General features: G+C 40.5%; 1 protein-coding gene across 1 annotated transcript in view; it reads left to right on the plus strand.

Annotated features, from left to right (window-relative positions):
- Positions 1 to 25,949, plus strand: part of gna12a (guanine nucleotide binding protein (G protein) alpha 12a) — a 105,614-nt gene that overhangs the window by 59,637 nt on the left and 20,028 nt on the right. Inside the window, exon 3 of the mRNA XM_072268716.1 lies at positions 21,380 to 21,430. Coding sequence (XP_072124817.1) covers positions 21,380 to 21,430 — 51 coding nt within the window. The remainder of the gene's footprint in view (positions 1 to 21,379; positions 21,431 to 25,949) is intronic.

Consider the following 25,949-nt stretch of genomic DNA (forward strand, 5'->3'; position numbering starts at 1 on the left):
ATTATGCAATCCTTAGCTGCGACATTTTCTTAAAAATAAAAATTGATTTTTGCCCAAAGGGCTCTTGTGTAAACTAGATCAAGTAATTGGATTTTTGTTCTTAATAAGTGATAACTTAGTAAATACCTACTGCAGATTTTGAAAGTTTTGAAGGGTTCAAGGGTCCTATCACGTGTTTGAGAAACAATTTTTCAAGTGCGTAGTATTTCTGTTAAAATTGTACAACTATGTATAAATGTTCTTCAGCATGGGTTTTGCACCACTGAAACCAAAAGACCAATTTTGTAGATTACGGTAGTGACGGGCAAGGAAAGATAAATATTTTACATTGGTTTTTAATTTGATGCTTAATGTAATGTTCAAAGCACATTCTTTACAAAGTACATATGTCACCATGTACAAATCTGAAATTGTTTTCTTGTGGGCATACTCAGTAAATCCAATAGCCATAATAGAATCAGTGGAAGACCACACCCAGCAAGGCGGCAAACAGCATGCAAAAGACCGCAAACTGAGTAAACACAAAAGGGGGAGAAAAGCAATAAATATTGAGAACATGAGATGAAGAGTCCTTGAAAGTGAGTTCATAGGTTGTGGGAACAGTTCAGTAATGGGACAAGTGAAGTTATTCCCCCTGGTTCAGGAGCCTAATGGTTGAGGGGTAATAACTGTTCTTGAATCTGGTAGTGAGTCCTGGGGCTCCTGTACCACCTTCCTGATGGCAGCAGCAAGAAGAGAGCATGACCTGGGTGTTGGGGGTTGCTGATGGCGGATGCTGCTTTCCTGAACCAGTGTTGTGTATGGATGTGCTTGTTGGTGGGGAGGGCTTGACCCATGAAGGACTAGGCTTTATCCATTACTTTTTGTAGCATTTTTGTAGGACCAGGCTGTGATACAGCCAGTCAATATTCTCTCTGCTTCACATCTATTTAGAGTGTTTCAGTTTTCGAACTTTTAAATACATTTTTGAACTTGTTTTCCCATTTCAGTATAGTTTCCTGTGGAGTTCCAAGCAGAAAGGCACACATCTCTTCAAGACATCAAGTGACACTCTATCCTACAGCTATTACAAAGTTTGTGATCATTAAAATGAACCTCATTCTAAGTCTGAGTCAGCTTTTGGCACATTAATTTGTTTTGAGATTGCTGCTATCCTTTTACAGTCGACCTAGAGTCTATCTGGGTTATTTATTGAGACTTTTCCATAATTGTACTTCCTCTTACTTCCCTTGTGGGTTGATGAACAGTTTAATTCAAGGGTTTGTCAACTTGTACTAGGAATCTGACCATTAACTTCAGTGGTGGCAAATAGGCAGATATTTGAGAAGAGGAGTCCTGCATTTGGTTGATTTTTTAAATTGTTATTTATATTATTAAGCTTTTAATATTACACATTTTCCATTTTGTTTTTGGATTCTGTGTACAAGGTTTTGGAAGTGGAGGAGCTTGTATTGACATTAATTTTTTTTAAATCTTTTGGTCAAAGATGAAGTAAATAAGGTAACCACAATTATAATCATTTGCTGCTGTGTAGGGAACAAGTTCAAAGCGAAATGTTGATCTGATGTGAACAGTAGTCTATAGTGGGGTGAGTAAGGAAATTTTCAAGATATTATGAGGAACTGATTGGACAGAGAAAATATCTTTGCTATTAATTAGAGGCTCTGAAACAGAATACAAAAGTTAGAAGTTTGGCCCTTTTAAATGATCCATCCTTAGTATGTTCCAATCCCTGAGAAATAAATCATGCCCCTGTGGTCAGCTCGTCAATTTCATCAACTTTGCCTCCAACCTCCACCCTGCCCTTAATTCACTTGGTCCACTCACGACGCCTCCCTTCCCTTTCTTGATCTTTCTGATTCCTTTCTGGATGTAGACCGTCTACTGATATTTTTTTTTTTTTTTTTTTTTTTTTTTTAGTATATATAAACCTGATTCTCACAGCTCTCTTCCCATCCCATCACTTGTAAAAACGCCGTTCCCTTTTGTCATTGTCTCTGCCTTCACTGCATCAGTTTGCAGAACATCTGAGATGTCCGCCTTCAAAGAATGGAGTTTTCCTTCCACTACCATAAAATGCTTCCCTCACCCCATCTTCCTACTGCCTAGGATAGAGTTCCACTTGTCCTTCCCTACCACTCCTGGGGTTTCTGCAAGCAGCACGTCATTCTCCACAACTTCTGCAATTTGCAAAAGTATCCTACCACCAAACGTATCTTTACCATGCCCCGTCCCCACTCTGCTTTCTGCAGGATTGCTCCCTACATGATTCCTTTTGTCCATTCATCCCTCCTGGCACTTATCCCTGTAAGTAGCACAAGTACTACACCTACATATTCACCTCCCCCCTCAACCACCATTCAGGGCTCTAAACAGTCCTTTCAGGAGAGGCAACATTTCACCTTTAACTTTGTTGGGATCATCTATTGTATTTAACACTCCCAGTGTGGCCTCCTCTACATCAGTGTGACCGGACGTAGATTGGGGGATTATTTTGTCGATCAACTTTGCTCCATCCACAACGGGGAGAATTCTGGGTTGCCAACCATTTTAATTCTGCTCCCGATTCCCATTCTGACATGTCACAATAAGGCCACTGTCAGGTTGGAGGAACAACACCTCATGTTCCATCTGGGTGGCCTCCAACCTGATGGCATGAGTGTCAATTTCTCCAACATGCCCTTTCTTACCTACCTATCAACTCACTCTGGTGCCCCTCCTCATTCCTTTTCTCCCATAATCCACTTGCCTCTCCTATCATATTCTTTATTCCTTTAGCCTTTAACTCTTCCATCTATCACTTCCTCAGCTTTATTTCCTCTACCGCCCCACCCACCTACCTGCCTTCTCACCTGACTTCACCTTCACCTATCACCCTCCAGCTTGCAGCTTATACTCCTTACCCACCCCCGCCCCCCCCCACCCCCAGCCACCTTATTCTGGCTTCTTCCCCCTTCTTTTCCAGTCCTGATGAAGGGTCTCTGCCTGAAATTTTGACTTTTTATTCCTTTCCATGGATGTTGCCTGACCTGCAGAGTTCCCTCAACGTGTTGCGTGTTGCCCTGAGAGACAAAGGCCACTGCTCTATTCCTTTAGTAAAAATTATCATTTACAGGATTCAAGTACCTCTGTATGGACTATGTAACTTGTTGCACCATTTTAGAAAGTGCTTTTTGAAAGTGCTTTGAAGTTTGATAACAGCAGCAATTTTTCTTACCTAAAGTACTTTAATGAGCCAGGGGCTTTTTATTTAATGATAGTCCCATTTTTATTTAATCACTTGTTTAAATTCTCTTCCAGCAATGATGGCATTTGAACTGTGATTCCAAAGTGAACTTTAATCAGTTCTTCCCAAAGCCCCTACTCAAATACTATCCCTCCCTCTCCCCTCTCCCCCACCATACCACTGATCTCCCAGCAAGTCCAGTAGTTCTATACTGCAAGCTTTGAGTTCCTGTACTTTATGCCATCTTGTTTGTACTTGCATCAACACTAAATTTGATAAGGACCAACAAGCTTCATTTAAAAGGGTATGTTCACATTTAGATTGGTTCTCATTGTTTTACATTAATTGGTTTCCAATTTACAAATGCATTTTAAACTTGTCTCCAAGCATCCTGGAGTAATCCCTCTGTTTCCACTGCACCAGATCTGGTCTTCATCCACTCCCTGGTGGCCCCATTTGGAGTGGAATGAAACCTGTGAAAGTTTAATGTACTGTATGGATTGTAGAGAAGAGCAATACAACACCCAAGTTGGGTCATGCACAATCAAGCTCCATTTCAGTGATCCAGCTTCTCTTCCCAGTTCAATTTATTAATTTCAAGTTCATGTGATGTAATAAAGTGATGCTCAAAAAGGTTACTTTCCTTGTTTTGATTCCAACATCAGAATACGTTTGTGGAACATCATTTTTGGACTTACATGGCCTTGGTCTGCAGTGATAGCTGCTTTGCAATTACCTATTGTTAAATTAATTTGTTTTTCTAAAACTATGGACTATTTTTGTGTTGTCATGTTTAAGTGTATCTGTTAAACAAGAATAGCGTTTCCTCTGCCAATTTTTAAGGTGATGTCTCCAAGTCTTTACCTTGACTAGCTTCCACTGGAATGGAGAGTAGACAGAGCAGTACTATTTTTGCAGTAACATACTTTTCATAGTGGAAGTTAACAGTAGTCCACTGTGGTTCAGCACCAAGCTCCCTGAGCTCCATTTCCAATTCTCTTCCCTTCCCCCACCCAACTCCTGTCTCTGCTCCCTTTAAATTTACTGAATTCATGAGAGTATTATACCACCTACAGCACCAAGAAGTATTGTGTTTTTTGCTAGGAGTAATATCCAATAGTTATCAAGTTCTTGATTATTAAGAATATCAAAGGTTACAGGGAGAAGACAGGGGAATGGTGTTAAGAAGGAAAAATAAATCTGCCATGATCGAGTGGTGGACCAGACTCAGTGGGTTGAATGACCTAATTCTGCTCTTATGTCTTGTAGCTTAAAATCCATAAGTCCTAATAAATATTAAAAGATAATTGGGTTTATTGTCAACTGCTTGAGATGCCATATATTAAGAATTGGTGGCATTTAACCATCACAACAGTGGCTCTCAAAATAGATTAAATAGAATGGTTTGAGTTGATATATTTCGACTGTGATCACCATTTTCATGCCGTTGAGCTCAAACTCCCAAGTGCTACAACCCTATAATTTTTTTCCTAAGGTTTCAAAGGTACATTTAATAATGTCAGAGAAATGTATACAATATACATCCTGAAATGCTTTTTCTTTGCAACTATCCATGAAAACAGAGGAGTGCCCCTAAAGAGTGAACGACAGTTAAATGTTAGAACCCCAAAGTGCCCCCAGCTCCCCTCCCTCCCGCGCGTAAGCAGCAGCAAGCAGCGATATTTTGTTTTCTTTCTCCCCCTCCGCTCCCATTTTTATGAAAATTTTGATGTGTTGTACAGATGATGTAAAACATTCTGACAGATAATGGGAATTTCAATAACAAAGTAACTTGATTGGCTTGTGACAAAGACACCTTTTCATAGTCTTGCAGCAAAGGAGCAGGCCCTTTCGGTCAGCCCTCAGTTCGCCTTTCTATACTAATCCTATATATATAGATGTGTGTACTTGACCTATAGCTTCTATATCTTGGTTGTTCAAGTGCTGGCCCAGATGCTGCTTAAAAGTAAAGTGTGGGAGTATCTGCCTCTAATACCTTCTCGGGCAGTGTCTTCCAAACTGCAATCACCTTTTAGGTGAAATGGTTCTTGCCAGCTGATCAGTATCATTCTGCATTCTGACTATCAACAACCAATGACAGATCTTGGTTTGAAACATCAGATGTTTATTCCCCTCCATAGATGCTGCCCGACTTGCTGAGCTCCTGCAGCATTTTGTGTATGTTGCTCCGGATCTCCAGTATCTGTCATTTTGTCATGTGCATACATACTAATCATATGTCCTACAGTTGTACCAAAGCTATTAATATGTAACAAATGGCAAGGGTCTTGGTGTTGAAAGCTGTCATACACAGCTGAGCAGAGATTTCCAATGACAAAAACAACCCTCCACCATCACTTTCTAGCTCCCTGTTACCTGCTAAGCTTGGTTCCAATTTTGCAACTTAGCTTGAGTTTCTTTTGAAACCCCTTCCAAGTGGGATCCTGTTAAGTCTTGCTCAAGCCAATAAAAACAGCATCAACCTTGTTGCCCTCAATATATTTACTACTTCAGAAAAAAAAATTCTCAATCAAATTAGTCCGCCAGGATTTCCCACTAATAAATCTGTGCTATTTCTTGATTAATCCCTGTATTTCCAAGTACGGATCACTCCTCAATTTTTTTCCAATAACTTGCCCTGCCATTGATGTTAGACCAACTAATCTATAATTTCTGTTGCCCTTCTTGAATAAAGATACAAAATTGGCTGGCTTTTAGTTAAATGGCATCTTGCCTGTGACCAATGAAAATTTAAGCCATCTTCTCCACTGCCTGTCACTGCAACCTTGGAATCATTTCATCAGACACTGGAAATTTATCAACCTTTATGCCTGCTAAGACTTCAAATTGCTCCTTTTTAATATTAACATAACTCAAATCTTCAATGATAATGTATTTCTATAAATGAAAATGGATGAAAAGTATTCCTTTAAGGTCTTGCCCATATCCGCTGGCTTCACTTTCAGATTACTCCTTTGGTCCTTAATTGGCCATCCATTCTTGTCCTGCTTGCTTTTTGCTTTTAAGATGAATGTCAGGCCATTTCATGATGTATAATCCACCAGTTGTATTTTCTGGTCCTCCTTTACTCTCCCATTTTTTTTCTAAGTAACTCCCTAATTCTATTTCCTCCTGAAGGTCTTCAGGCCTTGTTTTCAGTGTTCTGTACCTCTGTAGTTACCATGTGTTTTTTAGTAACTAAAATCCTCCATATCCCTTGATATTCAGGGTTCCTTGACCTTGCCTTGCCTTTCATGCTTATGAGAATATGTCGGCCTTGGACTTTCACTACTTCACTTTTGGAAGACTTCAGTATTGGATTTCTTAGAATATTGGACATGAATATAGATTATCCTACAAGAAGCTACTCTCAGTCTCTCTTGCCAGATCTGTCTACAGATACTGAAATTTGCCTTCTCACACAGGCTATTCCTCTTTTCCAAAAATACCTTGAACTTAGTGAGGTATAGTTACCATTCCCAAATTGCTAACCCACTGACACCTCACCCACATATCTAGCTTCATTTCCTAGGATTAGAACTATTAAGTCCATCCCTATATCATTATTTATGCACTGGCACCAAAGGGTTATGATGGATTTTAAAAGTTCCCTTCTATCTAGTGGTATACTACTCTTGACTTTAGATATAAAAATGAAGTAATATATCTTCCTAGACTCAAATAAATCTGAGCATCACTGTGACAATGTAATTTGTATTCTATTATGAATCCACAACAGTGTAAATGCCAATTTCAGAAGTAGTACTTACAGAATCTTAATTGCCCTATCTTGTCCAGGAATGATTGTGCATGCTAAGCAGATCGCATTTGATTTGTGTGCACTCAGAGCATAAGCCTTTTTAAAATAGCATCTCCTGAGATGTATTGAGCAATTGTGAATGTTTTGTTTTGAAGATTTAAGAATTCATATAGTTTCTACTAGTTAGCTGAATAATCCTATTTGACATTCATAACATGACAAATTCCTGTATTTGGTTTCAGATTGGATACAAAATTCTGTATTGTGTATAATTGTAGAAAGGTTTTTAATGTATAAATGTTAGTTGTTTATCAAGTGGAATGACAACTGACTTTTATTTAACCGCACAAAATTTCCACCAGTAAATGTATGGTCCCTGAGATGTAACTATAAGGTATTTATCTCTTCTGGCTTTGGATCAACAGTGCTGTGTACTAAATATCTCCTAGGGTTGGTTAAAGGCTGCTCGTTAAATCAATTCAGGATAAAGTTGATTAGGAAAGGGCAATTTTGCTGGCTATAAAATAGGTTTGATTGCACAAATAAACTCCCAAATAAGGATCTGCATGTGAGTAGCACCTTACTGTTGCCACAGGCAGTTGTGGAGGCCAGCCATGACTGAATGGCAGAGTAGACTCTGCTCCTATGTCTTAATGACATACACTCAGTGGTTACTTTATTAGATACTTCCTGTACCTAATAAAGTTCCCACTGTGTGTATGCTTGTGGTCTTCTGCAGCTGTAGCCCATCCACTTCCAGGTTGGACATACAGTGCATGCAGAGATGCTCTTCTGCACACCTCTGTTGTAATGCATGGTTATGAGTTAGTTGTCGTCTTGTCAGCATGAACCAGCTGATCACTGTCCTCTGACCTCATTACCAAGGCATTTTTGTCTACAGAACTGCAGCTTACTGGATTTTTTTTTTGTTTTGTTTTTCATGCCATTCTCTGTAAACTCTAGAGATTCTGTGTGTGAAAATCCCAGGAGATCAGCAGTTTCTGACATAATTAAACAACCTCAACTGGAGAAAATTCATAGGAGCTTCACGAAAATGATTCCGGAATTGAAAGGCTTGTCATATGAGGAGCATTTGATGGCTCTGGACCTGTATACACTGAAATTCAGAAGAATGAGGAGTGACCTCATTGAAAGCTATTGAATAGTGAAAGTCCTTGATAGAGTGGATGTGGAGAAGATGTTTCCTACGATGGCAGAGTCTAAGACCACAGGACACAGCCTCAGAATAGAGCGGTGTTCTTTTAGAATGGAGATGAGGACGAATTTCTTTAGCCAGAGAGTGGTAAACCTGTGGAATTCTTTGCCACAGGCAGCTGTGGAGACCAAGTCATTGGGTATATTTAAGGCGGAGGTTGATAGATTCTTGATTGGTCAGTGTATAAAGGGATACGGAGAGAAGGCAGGAGATGGGTACTGGGAGGAAAATTGGATCAGGCATAATGGCAGAGCAGACGTGATGGGCCAAATGGCCTAATTCTGCTTCTATATCTTATAGTCTTATGGCAACAACAATCATTCCACAGTCAAAGTCACCTAGATCTCATTTCTTCCCCATTCTGATGTTTGGTCGGAACAGCAACTGAACCTCTTGACCATGTCTGCATACTTCTATGCATTGATTTGCTGCCACATGATTCACTGATTAGAAACTTGCATTAACAAGCAGATTTCAGTAAGAGCTTTGTGGATGCCATTGTGAAATCTGCAAACTATCACAAGTCGGCAGGAAATCATAAACACAAGAGATTCTGCGGATGGTGGAAATTCAGTGTAACAAAATGCTGGAGGAACTCAACAGGTCAGGCAGCATCAGTGGAGGGGAATAAATGGTTCTTGTTGCAGGCCAAGATCCTTTATCAGGACTGGAAAGGAAGGGGGCAAGAAGCCAGAAGAAAGTGGTTGGGGGGGAGGAGTACAAGCTGGAAGTTGATAGGTGAAGCCAGGTGATGGGCAAGGCAAGCGGGTGGGGAGGGGTATGATTCTCAGTAGCTCCAAGAAGATCTAAAATGGTAACTTTTTAGAAAAATATTCTGTCCTAAGTATCTTTTTTTTTGGTTCTATCCAATTTTATTCAACAATACCAATAAAGGTTCTTTAGATCATTTACTATTTCAGTGTACAATATACATTCATTTTAAACTGGGAGGTATTGCATTTCTCGAAAATAAATTGCAGAATAATTATCTTTGGTCCAAATTATAGAATCTATAGATATTCTGGGTTTCAAAAGAAAGGCCATTATGATTCCCTGTGTATAGTTTATTGATTGTATGAATAAAGTTACTTTAATACATGAAGGATATAAAACATTTGGAGGAATATCTTCCATGAAAAAGAAGTTCAAGATTTTAAAACAAACTATTGGGTTTTGTATTGTACATGGTTTACAATAATGCTATTCAAATATTGGTGGCTATTTGTCAGAAGAATTTCTGCACTGGAATACCAGTAAGGTTAGAATTTTAATTGCTGCCATCTGAGTCCTGAAAAAGATCAAGCATAGTTAATCTTCAATCTTAGGAGCAATGTGATTTTAGGTTAAACAGGTGTAACATTTCACCCCTTGTTTCCCCAGATATCACGTTTGAGCTGACAAAATGTACTGCCATTTTATTTTGGATGTTTGCTATAACTTCGCAAGTGATATTATAAATATTGCAACTGTCAAAGATGTAGAATACTTTGAATTGTGAATTTAAAAACAATGGCCAATTCCCCTTTCTGTTTTATAGAAACTTCAATTGTTTCTTTCTAATGTGGTACAGTAATAATCAGGTACATAAACACAAATATTGATTACGGGAAATAATCAAAAAAAATTTTTTTGGATTTGCATCCACCTTCAGTGTGAGGATCTATAGTTTTAAAGACCACCATCTTTTTGTTTTGAAATATTAAATGGTCTGGTCAGTTTTGGTTGAAGCTTGAAAATGTTGCTTGAGCTATTTTCTGGCCCAGACCTGGCAAGAGTGAGGTGGCAATATTGGGAATATTTTTTTCCAAAAATATCAAGTTGCAGGGAACCTCTGCATCATAATGTGATTTGGAGGAAAAGTGCTGTGAAGGTGAATTTTATTCTGTACTAGACAACGGGGTGACCCATTGGGGCACCTTTTGAGAGAAGGGTGGTGCAGTCTGATGTGACCAGAATGAACATTAACTTTTCCTGAATGCTATTGGTATCGCTTTGCTTTGGAAACTGAAGTAGAAAACCTCAGTTTATTAAAGAAGAACGACACATAGCAAAGCAAATATAGCTGCTCTTCGTTTAATGAAGGACACTTTTGATGGCATCATTTCTGGTTTATCTGCCACCCTTGTGCCTCCCGTTGTCATTCTGGAGACGTGCAGCCCTTTCATCTCCCGTCTCTTCATCTCTTCTGTTTATTCTTTCTCTCTGATCCTGGAGACGTGCATGCCTCTCCTCCTCTCTCTCTTCTTCTCTCATTTTTTTTGTCCTGATTCTTTGATCCTGGAGTTGTGCGGCCCTGGCCTCATCCAATTCTTGTTCTCTCTCTCTCCTTGCCACTCTCCAACGACGTTTGGCGTCATCTCTTGACCATAATGTCACCCTTCCCTTTCCACATGGCATAATTAGGCTGACTATTTTTTACCCTAATGCTGGATAGAAGATATGAAGCAGTAACACCAAAGGATGCTGATTATTCTTGATGATGTGGTTGGCGCTCTCCTAAATGGACTTGATATAGTCATCACTGTCCTTTGACTGCTGCAGCAAAGGGTTTTATGGGTGTCTCGAAGTACGTCATTGCAATAAGATTTAATTATCTCTTATTGATGGGTGGCAGTTAGATCTGTCCCAATCCTGCACATGCTGATGGTGATTAGCAGAATGTGACCCCTCGAAATAGAGCTGCCCTGCCCTTTTGCTCTGGTAGGTGTTGCTGCTGAGGCTGACCGTGTACATGCATCAGGCTGTCACGTCCCGATTTCCGTGATGGCCGATCGGGTCTCGGGTGAAAGCCAGCCTGTTGATTTTTGGGGGAATGAGCAATTTTATATGAATATATAACCTTGAATTTTGCCTACATTCTGTAAGTTAGCGCGTTTTAATGCGATTTAGCCAAAAAAAAAGTGCCGCTGTAATGTACCGTTTGCGGTAATTGGAGGTCACATACAGACAGAGCATGAGAGTTTTAGTATTATATATATCTCAGATTCCTGAGTAGTGACTACTGAGTACTGTTGCGGCTGATATCCTTTGCATACACAGCCGTAATACAAGTCACTTTTATATTTCTTTGTAATTTGAAGGTTTCAATTTATTATCTCCCTGCAGCAAATGACCAAAGATTATGGGAGTCATAAAACCATCATTCTTTCTCCAGCATCCCCACCAAACCAATGTTATCTTCTAAATGTTACTATGTCTAGCCTCTGCTGTCAACTGACTAAGGTAGGAGCGTGATTTTCATGATTGTTGGTTTTCAAAAGGAAATCCAACATTAGGTACCTGCAGCAGAAAGAAAAATTCTATTTTTTAAAAAACACATAAGATGTTGGAAACTTGAAACAAAAAAAATAACAAAATGCTGAAATCAGCACATCAAGCAGCATCTGTGGGAACATAGTGTTAATTGGGAATCTTTAACTAAACCTCTTCTCTGAAATAATGCAGCAGAAATACCTTGAATAAATCAATCTTGGTGTGCAGAAATCAGTTTTTTTTCATTGAAACTTCAATTTTTTTTTAAAATTCAACCTGCCACTTTACCATTGGTTCAAATCATTTATTGTCTTTATGGAATAAATACTTGAAATAAGGAGGACACTTTCATGATGCACGATGAAAAACACTGAATCTGTTAAAGGAAGTGGGAGGCGTCACAGTCCTCCTTCAGTAATGTATCAAATATACAAAACTATAAATGTGAGATCATTCAAAAATTGAGTTGATTTGATCTGACTGACACATACAAATGATGGAGGAACTCAAAGTCAGGCAGCATCTATGGAATGGAATAAACAGTTGATGTTACAGGCCGAGCCTCTTCGTTAACAGAGCAAAGGCAATGTCTGCTAATGTGCCATTGGGTTACTCTGGCGGCATCCTTGGGATATAACGCCAGAGATATTTACTGACGAAGGGTTCTGGCCCAAAACGTCGACCGATCTTTTCCACTGATGCTGTCCGACCTGCTGAGTTCCTCCAGTGTGTTGTGAGAGATATTTACTGTCTTTTAGATGCAGCGTATCCAATATTCTCCATGTAGATGAAAAATGTGGATGTTCAGAAACCACTAAGAGCAGGCTGGGTAGTCGGATGATATTCGGGTCACATGCCTTGATGTGTTCTCCACCGAGCGAATACTTTCAGATTGTCCCACTTCAACTCGGTACATTCAAGACACTTGCAGTAGAGAGAACTTACAAATACGAGCCTTAGGAATTCAGGCTATACATACCTAATTGTATATAATTTGTGGCAAAACAGTCAACCAGTTTAATATTTGCAGAAAATTTATTTGTCGTTCTCTTTCCAGGAAACTAAAATATTTAATGTCCTACATCTAAATATTTAAAAAAATAGTATTCAGAAACATGATTAACTTGCTGTTAAGCTCTCTCAGTGCTTGGACCTTTTTAAAATTCAGTAATCAAGTTTATCTGGCCCACCGTCTGCTCATTAATACACAATCCAGCCCAGAGAGGCAAAAAGGTTGCTGAACCCTGCTCTAGAAACTGTTGTGTCTGAAAATACCCAGAGATTAGCAGTTTTTGAGATACTCAAACCACTCTGTCTGACACTAACAGTCAGTTAGATCACATTTCTTCCCCATTCTGATGTTTGGTCTGAACAACATCTTGACAATGTCTGCATGCTTTTGTGCATTGATTTGCTGTCACGTGATTGGCTGATTAGATATTTCCATTAATGAGCAGCAATACCTACCTAAAAGTGGCCACTGAGTGGATTTCAACATGCATGTCGAGCAACTAATTGGTCTGTAGAAATAACAATGATCAGTTTCCAACACTTGGGTCAGTGCTATGCACTATTTTATTAGGGAACAACCTTTTGGTTTTTACATAGCTGCTTCTTGCAACTTGAAAACTAATCATTGCTTACAAGTTTCAATGGAAGTAGTTTGTTTACAAAAAATTTCTCCTGTTTACTTAAACATAGGTACAAAGGAAAAGACCTACATGGTGTCTGTGGTATATTTTTATCTGTGTCATTACCCTTCATGATTTTAGAGGGTTTTGATTGAGAGCCAGTAGTCAGAGCAGTGGGAAGTATTTCTGAAGTGTTTAAAATCAGGGTATCCATGATTATAAGAGGATGTTATAATAGAATCATTGTTTTATTTTCCATTCCGGAGGGGGTGGTGTAGTTTGGCAGGCTGCAGTTATTGGTCAAGGTGGTTTCCAGTATTTGAGAGTGGGAGAGTGTTGCAGCAGGAAGTCATTTGGAGGTTAAAGCTTGCAAATGAGAATCAGTCACTTTTTCTGATCAAGGCACATATAGAAGTTTGTGTCCGCATCTTAAAATCAAATGAAATACCATCTTTCCTACAGCCCTACAATCCATTCAGATGTGATAACTTCCTGATCCTCTTTGCAGTTTAAACATAAGCAAGGTCCTTGTGGTGGAGAGGAAACATTAGGAACAAGAGAAAATCTGCAGATGCTGGAAATCTGAGTAACACAAAAAATGCTGGAGGAACTCAGCGGGCCAGGCAGCATGTATGGAGCGGGGGTGGAATGAAAGTACGGTTGGCGTTTCAGGCCGAAACCCTTTGGCAGGAAAAATTTGGGCTGCTTTTCTTGTGCTGGTTGATACACATTGTCAGCCTGTTTACCTAGAGTATTTTGTCCGAACAAAACCAGCTTTAGGATTGGTTGATATGTTTGCCCATTAGTAATAAAAAGAGGGACCATGTGGATTTTGCACAGATTTTAACGATCCAGTGGCAGGAACAGTGGTAGGTAGGAAAGTGGCTAGAGTTTTTCTTTCCTGATTGTGATTTATCTGGAACAAAATTCAAAATTTATTATCAAAGTGCATACATAGTTACCATATGCTACCCTGAGATTCATTTCCTTGTAGGGATTTACAAAATACAATAGAACTTTATAAAAATACACATAAGCAGACAAAGGCTGACAACAACTAATGTACAAAAGAAGAAAAACTGCTAATGAAAATGGTATTGAGAACATGAGTTGTAAAGAGTCTTTGCAAGGCAATCTGTAGGTCATAGCAATCAATGCAGTTGTGGTGAATGAAGCTATCCACGCCAGCTCAAGAGCTTGATGGTTGTAGGGTAATAACTGTTCCTGAACCTGGTTGTGTGGGACCTAATCCTTTGTACCTGCTGCTTGATGGTGGTAGCATAAAGGGAACAATTTTTCTTGATGCTTTCTCGTGGCAGTGCTCAATATTGGCAAGGGCTTTTACTGTGATGGACTGTTCCGTCTCCAACAATTTATGTTGTCTTTGCCGTTCCTGGGCATTGGTATTTTGCTTTCTAGGCCAGAGCAGTCTTGCACTGTAGTGAGATGTGAGCATTCAACCCATTCAAGGGAAAGGCAGTTGACTAAAAGAACCCTCTTGGTGACTAATGTTCTTGCTTTGATTCGGTTAAGATTTTTGCCTGTGGCAATCAAGTAAGCCTGGGGTGACTTAATTGTTGCATTTTATCTGTGTGATCCGTTTCATTCAACTCTCCAGAACCAGGTACTAGGTAAATGATTGGAGAGGGTGAACATAAAACAGTAGAGCACAGGAAGCTGCCTGGCCTGCTGCGTTCACCAGCATTTTTTATGTGTGAGCACAGGAACAGCCCCTTAGGCCCATGTGTCTGTCGTGACCATGATGCTAATCTAAACTAATCCCATCTGCCATCACGTGGTCTGTATCTCTGCATTCCTTTCTGTTCATGTGCCTATAAAATGCCTCTGAGATGCCATCATATCTACTTTAGAGTTAATGGCCTTTATTTGTTTGTTGTAAATGTTACGTACCTTCAAGCTGGTTTGGTGATTCAGCTCCGACGTGCACATGATTACTGACCATTGGAATTTGTTTGGTGAGTTGCAGAATTGCATCAGGTCACAATAGCCTCCCTGATAATTTTATTGGTGTTTATAATGTTAAGAGTACACTGATAACCAACTTAAAGCTACTCTGTGGAGGTGCTGAGTCATTCAAGTGCTCTTAGTCCTCCATTGTAAACACAAGTCCCACATACTCATATTTGTAACTAAAATATGATGTTTGCAAACTGTTGTGCTGTTGTATTGGACCACGAACTGGATTTCTGCCCTCCCTACAGCTGCTATGTTGGGGACTTGGTATAAATACCTGCTCTTTTACTGCACACTGGAAAGAATTGCCCTGGATCTGGGGAAGGGAGGTTGCTTGTGGGGGTAGTGATGTGGTCACTCGGCACTAAGATGATGTTTGGGGTGCAGCCTGACTGGTATGCTGAGTGTGGGCCAGTACTGTGATTTCTTGCTGCTGCCCCATCCATTGTCAGATTGTACCAACCCTTTGTGTCTTACTGCCACCTGATTGGCTGAATCTCCCCCGTTTTGTTAGGCTGCACAGCCAGAAGAGTTCTTTTTTTGGTCCATCTTTGATCTGCTATGCTGCTCAAGCCCTTTTTGCACTATCACAAGAGCACTTGTGGAGGACGGAGTCCTGCTGGATTCCTAGCATCCAGGCTCCCACTACAGTCATGGGGGCACAGTGGTTTGTGCCAGATTCCCAGCACAGCAACGCTATTCAGTAACGTTGGCTCTTTATACAATATTATAATGAACTCTTTTATTGCCAATTCCATTAGTGCTGTCATTCTTGGAAAGGCACCCTGAGTACTAAGTAAAATACGAGTGTTATCTGTTTTTAAGGAATGCCTGCCTCATTGGATGTATTTCCCCTTTGTAGCTAGTGTAACCCTAAGCATTCTGACTTGATTCTGGCCTGTTGATTCATTGATCTATTGTTCTAAATGCTTTTATTTTGAGGAAAATAACAGTAAGAATGGCAAGATACCCCCATGTTCACGTTTTTACTGAACAGGAATTTTGTTCTGCAAAGCTACTTTATCCAAGTAAAGTACTTAAAACACTTCAAGTAATTACAATTCATTGTTAAGTGATTTTTTTGAAGTAGAAAAGCCTGTAAGTAGACTCGTGCAGAAATAGAGATAGTATCCCTTTTAAGAATTACTGCAGTGCTCTTTACATAGCTGCAGATGAAGTGTAAAATATTAAGATTATAAATGTGAAGAAATATAACATTTTATTGAACAATTGTTGAATTAGTTAATTATTGCTTATGAAACACAGAAGTAATTGGATCTACAGCTGAACTAAGTAGACAGAGATTAAAATGATTACTTGTAGTACCAACCACAAGTGGAAAATGTACAACTGTTAAGAGAAACAAGTAATGGGGAGCTTTTGCAAAAATAACTATTCTAGCATTACTGCAGCTAATCAAAGACCTCAAAAGATATGGTAAATTATATTTAGACAATACGCAAAAATACTACTGATTATTTTGTAAAGGGTGCAATCTTAAGTTTTTTAAATGTGTGCGTAGTATGTTCAGTGATATATAGTGGTGTCACACAGACACTTCCATTATGTTTTCTTTGTGAGGGTCTAGTGGCATGGTGCCAAGATTTAAAAACGACTCTCCCTCAACATCAGCAGAACAAACTGTCTGGTCACTGATATCATAAAAGGGGTCAGAACCAACTTGTTTGTGGATCCTTCCCACCCTAGTCATTGTCACGTTTATCCCACTACCCCCCCCTCCCTCCCCACCAGCAGAAGATTCAAAAGCTTGAGAAAATGTACCTACAAATTCAGACAGTTTCCACCCTGCTCTTATAGACAAGTTGAACAGACAAAGATGAACTGCTGATATCTCAGTGTACACTATCATGGGCTTGTACTTTAATCTACCTGCACTGCATTTTGTCTGTAAATGCAGCACTAAATTCTGAATTCCATTTTCATTTTTTTTCTACCGCATTGAACTTGTGTATGGAATAATCTGTCTGGATGACATGCAGACAAGTTTTTCACTATACAGTATCTTGGTGCATATGGCACTATTAGACCAATAATGAACTTGTATTAATCTTTTCAGAATTTAAACAACCCTGGTCTTCTGAAACCACTTTGTAATTTTGTTCCAGAACTAATAAGTTTTCATCCTCCTTCAAAGAAAGAGGCTTTCCTTCCTCCACCATCAACACTGCCCTCACCCACATCTTTCATTTTGCACATGTCTGCCCTCACCCTCCTGGCAACTCACCAGGGTTCCTCTTGTCCTCACCTACCACCCCAGTAGCCTCTGCATCCAGAACATAGTTCTCCATTACTTCTGCCACCTCTAACTGGATCACACCACCAAGCGCCTCTCCCCCACCAACTTTCCACAGTCGGAATTGGTCCCTATGCAACTCCCTCCCCACTGATCTCCCTCCTGGTACTTAACTTTGCAAGTGGAACAAGTGCCATACTTGCCCCGACACCACCTCCCTCAATACCATTCAGGGTCCCAAACAGCCCTTCCAGTTGAGGTGACACTTCACCTGTGAGTCTGTTGTGGTCAACTACTGTATCTGTTGCTCCTGGTGTGGCCTTCCTGTATATCGGTGGGACCCGATGTAGATTGGGAGACCGTTTCACCAATCACCTACTCTCCGCCTGCCAGAAAAAGTGATAGCTCCCCGCGGCCACTCACTTCAGTTCTACTTCCCATTCCCATTCCAACATGTCAGTCCACGACAGCCTCTACTGTCACAACAAGGCCACACTCGGGTTGAAGGAGCATCCCTCTGGATAGCCTCCAACCCAATGGCATGAACATTGATTTCTCAAACTTCTGGTAATTGCTTCCCACCCCCCCCACCATTCCCATTACTGTTTCCCTCTCTCACCTCATCTCCTTACCTACCCATCACCTCCCTCTGGTGCTCCTCTCCTTTCCATTCTTCCATGGTCTTCTACCCTTTCCTATCAGATTCCCCCTTCTCCAGCTCTTTATCTCTTCAACCTAACAATTTCCCAGCAATTTACTTCACCCCTCCCCCTCCCAGTTTCACCTATCACCCACTACCTTGTACAACTTCCTTCCTTCCTTCCTTCCCTCCCCCTACCTTGCTCTAACATCTCATCCTTTTTTCCCAGTTCTGATGAAGGGCCTCGGCCCAAAATGTAAACTGTTTTACTCTTTTCCATGGATGCTCATTGGCCTGCTGACTCCCTCCAGCATTTTGTCTGTGTTACTTTGCATTTCCAGCATCTGCAGATTTTCTTGTCTTTGTAATTTTGTTAGTGGTGATGTGTTTAAATGGTAAAGCCAGACAGTTTTGCCAGCATTTTAGGAAGAATACTGATTCAGACTTTAAGCACTTTGAACATTTTTTTTGTGATTTCAGCCTGAACTATAGATGCAAGTTTGGCAGGCGTTTGGGTATTGTGTCTCTGCATGACTCACCACTGATAATAGTCATTAGTGAATTCTTTGGCCCACCCAAATTAATTGTCTCAATTATGTATGTGCACATGCATCACATAATTGAGGTTGAAACATTAGACTTCTGTATCAGCATTCCTCTGATATCTCTGATTGTTGTCGATGTGAGGTCTACTTTGCTTTTTAGGAGTTGAAATATGGAGAATTTAGAGACTGTCAGCATCAATTATGTCTGTGAATCATAGGCTCTGGTCCAGAGACTTGAATGAGTGAATTACAGAGAGATCCAAGTGTTCTGGTGCCTGAATCTTTTCAAAAAAAACATTAGCTGCAGCAGGTCCAACAAGTAACTGGTTAAGAAGGTAAAATGTGTTTTCGCTTTTATTGCAAGGGGGCTGTAGGGAGTTTTTGTTACAGCTATACAGGGCATTAAGGTTTCGCTGAATACTGTGTATAGTTTTGGTCCTCTTACCTGAACAAAAGGATATAGCAACATTGGAAGCAGTACAAAGGAGATTTTACCAGGCCATTTCTTGAGATGAGAAGGTTGTCCTGCCAAATGAGACTAAATAGTTTGAATCTGATTCCTTTTGAGTTTTGTAAAATGAGGGATGACTTGTTCATACATATAATGTCATCAGGTTTGATGTAGGGGAAAAATACAAGGTTATACACCATGGAGAGAATGAAAAACAAGTAACTCAAAATCACGAAGTAATACTATGGAGGTTGTTGGGTCCTGCTACATGCATGAATTTAGCATTCAGAAAGAGATGAAGTATAAAAGTAGGAACGTTTTGATGTGATATTTAGGGGGTGTTGGTCAGATCATATCTAAAGTACTAGGTTTGCATATTTATAAATGTTCATTCAACTCTTGAACACTACCCACTCTGTTTTTGCACTATTTTTAATTTAACTATTATAAATATACACTTTGATATTTTTTCTATATTTATCATGTATTGCATTGTAGTGCTGCCGCTAAGTTAACAAATTTCAAGACGTACGTCGATGTTAAACCTGATTCTAATATTTAAGGATAGGTATGCAAACATTGAAGATAATTGCACCCCTCAACACAATTTATGAGAAAGATTAAGTAGGTTTGATCTACACTCATTGAAGTTTAGAAGAATGAGAGATGGGACTATTGGAATTGACAGGCTCGATCAGCGGATATTTCCCCTTGTGGAGATGTCCTTTGTAGTAAGAAGTTCAGAATAAGGGATTTCCTATTTCAGATAGCGCTGAGGAGAATTTTTTAGTCTAATGAATTTTCAGAATTCTGTATTTACAGATACTGTGGAGGTGCATTAAATATATATTAACAGACTATTTAACTACAAGGGCATATGGGAAAACTCGTGAGCCCAATATTAATTTACCTTGGATCTTGCCAAATGATGGAGCAGCCTGAAGGCACTGACTGGTCCATTCCTCCTCATGTTTCTTATTCTCTTGGCTAAATGATTAGTTTACACTCTTCTCACTCTCGAAGTGTAAAGGAGCCAACAGCAAGGTTTAAGGTTGCTTAAGAAAGATGTTGTCTTTCGAAGATTGAGGAGCAGAGTAAAAGAGTGGGGAATTCTAATACACTTGTATGAAACACTAGGTCACAACTAGTAATAGAAAACAATTCCAGTTACCATATCAGAAGTACAATGCAATTGCACTAGCGTGGATGCAGATGAGACTTCAGGATGTTTGAGGGCTGATGACTTATAAATTGATACTGGCTTTGATGACTGCCCCGGCTGCTGTGCTCTGTGCCTGCTAATATGATAAATTATAAGCGAAGCTTTAGACCTACTTTGGGGTTCAGATCTGAGGACTAATTTTTTGGTTTGAAATGCTGTTTGCATGATTTGTATTTTTTTTTCTCCTGTGCTTCGAGTGTTGGTCTTTCATTTTTATTCCTTTTTTTAAATTGGATTCTTTTGGGTTTCTTGCTTTGAGCAAGCAAATCTCATAGTTGTATAATTTATATTTTCTTTGCTAATAAATGTACTTGAAGATTTTTCTGTTGGGATACGTGCCATTGAGGAGACTTGGTTAGATTGTATCAAACTGAAATGCGTAGATAGTCTGAAAAGAAGTGATCCATTTTCCTTAACGTAACTATGGGTGTGGAGAGAGTTTTGACCATTCAAGAACCATAAACTATTGGTCTTTTTGACTGAGAGCAGGGGAATGGGATTATCCCCTCCGTTTTTATTTGGAATGTACAGTATGTGATGGGCTGGTTAGTTGTCTCCTACAGTCTAAATTTCTAAACAGTCATGAATATAAAAAGATAATGAATCTTTGGTAAGAAGCCATGGGATGTGTATACATGTTTTTAATTATATGAATAAATACTTTTTGTACATTCCTAATTTGTATATTCATTTAAATCTGAAATGCATTATCTTGGAGAAAGGTTGTTAAACGGATGATGGAAAAGATTATTTAAAATATGGAGAATGTGCAGTTTTAGAAAGCATTATAGCCGTATTTTAAAGACTTGTGTGACCAGAGAAGCAGTTAAATGTCTATAACATTGTTATTTAAAATATTCTTAATTTTTTTTAAACTGTAAAATCAAAGCCAAAGGTGATTTGGGGAGGGGGGGGGGAAGTGCAGGCTGAAATTATTAGACATTGAATGAAATCTGAGAATGGTCTTTTACTTTGAACAATTAATGGTGTTTTATTTTACATTTAATTTCAAAACCCATTGATGCAATGCTACTTTTAATTCACTAATGCAAAAGATTTCTAAGCACAGTTAAGAAACTGCATATGTTTGGACAAACTATCTCAGAAAAAAAATATTGCCAGTGGAACTTTTAGCCCAGTTATTAATAAGCTGCAGTTAATTTTATGAAATTGGAAACTGATTTCTTTTCATTTTATCCTGCCAACAGGGTGAATCTGTCAAATATTTTCTGGATAACCTTGACCAAATTGGACAACTGGTGAGTGTTAATCCTATTCTATTATAACATTAGAATTTGTGGTGTTTACCCCTGCTATTTTGGAAAGTAGATTAATTTTGGATTTAAAAATTTCTGTGTTCACAGTACAAAACCAATGGGGGGGGGGGATGGAGGGGAAATCATGAACTGTGTATCTGCCAGATGTTAATTGTTGGCGGAATGAGATTCTAACTTTGGGCCAAATTTCTCTCTCCTCCTGTTGGTTTGCATGCGTAATGCCTTGCTTGTGTGCCACAGTGCACCACATTTGATAGCACTGAAATATTGCACACTGAACTAGTTTTGTTATACGGTGATGTTCTGATGGAGTACTTAGCACCCAAATTGTTCATAGTAAGGTGTTGTTGCTAGTATTTGAATCTTTACTGAAGACTCAAGTGTCTTGGAGAATGGTATGAATATATTCTAGTAATAGAGGAAAATTTTCATGAAATGAATCTGAACTAGTCCTTTCTTGTGATATAGTCTAGAATTTTTGGAAAGAGGCATCCCTTAACTGCTAGGAACATCTGGTGGTCATGTCGTCCATTTTATCTGTTGAGTGAGTTTTCCCCCATCATTTTGGTAGCTCTGTACTTCTACCTCAGGTCAACATCAGGCAAGCACTTGAGGAGCAGTCATGCGGTCACCATGATCAGCAGTCATGAAATAGCACATCCGAATGCCTTCTCTATCATTGTGGGAGTTTACAACCAGACCAGCGTGAAGTTTCTCAGCAACTACCCCCAACATATCACCTGTGGAACCAAAGGAGCCGACACACTCGACCACTAATAAGAGAAAATTTGCAGATGCTGGAAATCCAGGCAATATGCAAAATGCTGGAGAAACCCAGCAGGCCAGTAGCATCTATGGGGGGAAAAGTATAGTCAGCATTTCAGGCCAAGACTCTTTGGTAGGACTGGACCACTGTTAGGCACATTCAAGAACAGTTATCATCCCATTCCATGCCTGTGCTTTAGAAAGTCCTAATACCTGTAAGGACATCCTGAATGCTAAAAAGAGGATGTTTAGAGATGGAAATAGGGAGGAGCTGAGGGCAATACAGAGGGACCTGAAAGCCAGGATCAGGGAGGCTAAAGACAGGTACAGGAGGAAGCTTGAGTGGAAACTCCAGCAGAACAACATGAGAGAGGTCTGGAGGGGGATGAGGACCATCACTGGGTTCTGGCAAACTAGCAACAGAGGAGCAGAAGGCAATGTGGACAGGGCCAATGAACTTAACCTGTTCTTTAACAGATTTGACATTGTGGCCCCTGCGCATCCCACACATGAGCCTTCTGTTGTCGGCCCCCAACCAACACATATTCCACTCTCCCCTCCTACCCCTCCTCACAATCCCCCACCCTGCTCTCATGACTATACCCCTCCCCCACATGAAACCACCATGGTGGGCTTCACAGCTGAACAGGTGAGAAGACAGCTGAGACGTCTCAACCCAAGCAAGGCTACAGGACCGGATGGTGTCAGTACCAGGGTGCTCAAAGCCTGTGCCCCTCAGCTATGTGGAGTACTTCGCCATGTATTCAACCTGAGCCTGAGGCTCCGGAGGGTTCCTGTACTGTGGAAGACGTCCTGCCTCGTCCCTGTGCCGATGAGGCCGCTGGGGCGCGGCATCTATGACCACAGACCGGTGGCATTGACCCCCCACATCATGAAGACCCTGGAGAGACTTGTTCTTGAGCTGCTTCGGCCTATGGTCAGGCCACACTTAGATCCCCTCCAGTTCGCCTACCAGCCCCGACTAGGAGTTGAGGATGCCATCGTCTACCTGCTGAACCATGTCTACGCCCACCTGGACAAGCCAGCGAGCACTGTGAGGGTCATGTTTTTTGATTTCCCCAGTGCTTTCAACACCATCTGCCCTGCTGTGCTGGGGGAGAAGCTGACAGCGATGCAGGTGGATGCTTCGCTGGTATCATGGATTCTCGATTACCTGACTGGCAGACCACAGTACGTGTGCTTGCGACACTGTGTGTCCGACAGAGTGATCAGCAGCACTGGGGCTCCACAGGGGACTGTCTTGTCTCCCTTTCTCTTCACCATTTACACCTCGGATTTCAACTACTGAACAGAGTCTTGTCACCTTCAGAAGTTTTTGGATGACTCTGCCATAGTTGGATACATCAGCAAGGGAGATGAGGCTGAGTACAGGGCTACGGTAGGAAACTTTGTCACGTGGTGTGAGCAGGATTATCTGCAGCTTAATGTGAAAAAGACTAAGGAGCTGGTGGTAGACCTGAGGAGAGCTAAGGTACCGGTGACCCCTGTTTCCATCCAGGGGGTCAGTGTGGACATGGTGGAGGGTTACAAATACCTGGGGATACGAATTGACAAAAAACTGGACTGGTCAAAGAACACTGAGGCTGTCTACAAGAAGGGTCAGAGCCGTCTCTATTCCCTGAGGAGACTGAGGTCCTTTAACATCTGCCAGACGATGCTGAGGATGTTCTACGAGTCTGTGGTGGCCAGTGCTATCATGTTTGCTATTGTGTGCTGGGGCAGCAGGCTGAGGGTAGCAGACACCAGCAGAATCAACAAACTCATTCGTAAGGCTAGTGATGTTGTGGGGATAGAACTGGACACTCTGAGGGTGGTGTCTGAAAAGAGGATGCTGCCTAAGTTGCATGCCATCTTGGTCAATGTCTCCCATCCACTACATAATGTACTGGGTGGGCACAGGAGTACGTTCAGCCAGAGACTCATTCCACCAAGATGCAGCACAGAGCGTCATAGGGAGTCATTCCTGCCTGTGGCCATCAAACTTTACAACTCCTCCCCTGGAGGGTCAGACACCCTGAGCCAATAGGCTGGTCCTGGACTTATTTCATAATTTACATATTACTATTTAACTATTTATGGTTCTATTACTATTTATTATTTATGGTGCATCTGTAACGAAAACAAATTTCCCCTGGGATCAATAAAGTATGACTATGACTCCAAGTGTATAGCCAGAGAGTAAAGACCACAGCACCAGTGGTGAGGGCCAAGAAGTTATCAAGGGAGGTGGAGGAGTCCTTACAAGACTGCTTTCAGAAGGAGGACTGGACAATATTCAGGGATTCATCTTCAAATCTGAATGAATACACCACGGTTATCACCAACTTCAATACCTGTGTGGATGTCAGGGCAAAATAGAGCTGTGGTGCTGTTAAAAAGCAACAAATACTGGACTGAAAGTGTTATATTTGAATGCATACAGCATAAGAAATAAAATGGATGATCTTGAAATTCAGCTACAGATTGGCAAATATGATGTTGTGGCCATCTCTGAAACTTGGCTCAAGGATGGCTGCCATTGGGAGCTGAACGTCCAAGGATATACAGTGTATCGGAAAGATAGGGTAGTAGGCAGAGGGAGTGGTGTGGCCCTGTGTATAAGAAATGATATTAAATCATTAGAAAGGGATGACATGGGATCGGAAGGTGTAGAGTCTTTATACGTTGGGTTAAGCAATGGCAAAGGTAAAAGAACCCTAATGGCAGTTGTACACAGGCCTCCAAACAGCAGCCGGGATGTGGATTACAAATTACAGCAGGAGATTGAAAAGGTGTGTCAGAAGGGTAATGTCATAATCATTGTTGAGGATTTTAACATGAAAGTGGATTGGGAAAACCAGGCCAAAACTGGACCACAAGAGAGAATTAGTGGAATGTCTAAGGGATGGCTTTTTGGAACAGCTTGTTGTTGAGCCCACTAGGGGATTGACTGTGCTGGATTGGATATTTGCAATGACCCAGAGGTGATAAGAGAGCTTAAGGTTAAGGAACTCTGAGGGAACAGTGATCACAATATGATCGAGTTCACTTTGAAATTTGAGAAGGAGAAACTAAATCCCAATGTATTTCAGTAGAATAAAGGAAATGGCAATGGCATGAGAGGGGAACTGGATAAAGTTGACTGGAAAGGGACACTAGCAGGAAGGACAGTAGAGCAGCATTGGCTGCAGTTTTTGCAAAAATGAGGGAAGTGTAGGACAGGTATATTCCAAATTAGAAGAAGTGTTCAAATGGAAGAAGGACACTACCGTGGCTGACGAGTGAAGTCCGAGCCAAAGTAAAAGCAAGAGAGGGCATACAAGGAAGCCAAAGCTGGTGGGAAGATAAAGGACTTGGAAGTTTTTTAAAAACTTGCAGAAGGAAAAGAAGAAGATGGTTAGAAGGAAAAGAAGAAGGTCGTTAGAAGGAAAAGATGAATTATGAAAGGAAGCTGGCGACGAATATCAAAGAAAATACTAAAAGCTTTTTTAAGTATATAAAGGGTAGAAGAGAGTTGAGGGTGGATATAGGACCAATATAAAATGACGGTGGAGATATTGTAATGAGAGACGCAGAATTGGCAGAGGAACTGAATGCGTATTTTGCATCAGTCTTCACAGTGGAAGACGTGCAGTATACTGGACATTCAAGAGTGTCAGGGAAGTGAAGCGTGCAGTGAAAATTATGACTGAGAAGCTGCTCAGGAAGCTTCATAGTCTGAGGGTGGATAAATCTC

Source organism: Mobula birostris, chromosome 9, assembly GCF_030028105.1.
Source record: "Mobula birostris isolate sMobBir1 chromosome 9, sMobBir1.hap1, whole genome shotgun sequence".
Lineage (NCBI taxonomy): Eukaryota > Metazoa > Chordata > Chondrichthyes > Myliobatiformes > Myliobatidae > Mobula > Mobula birostris.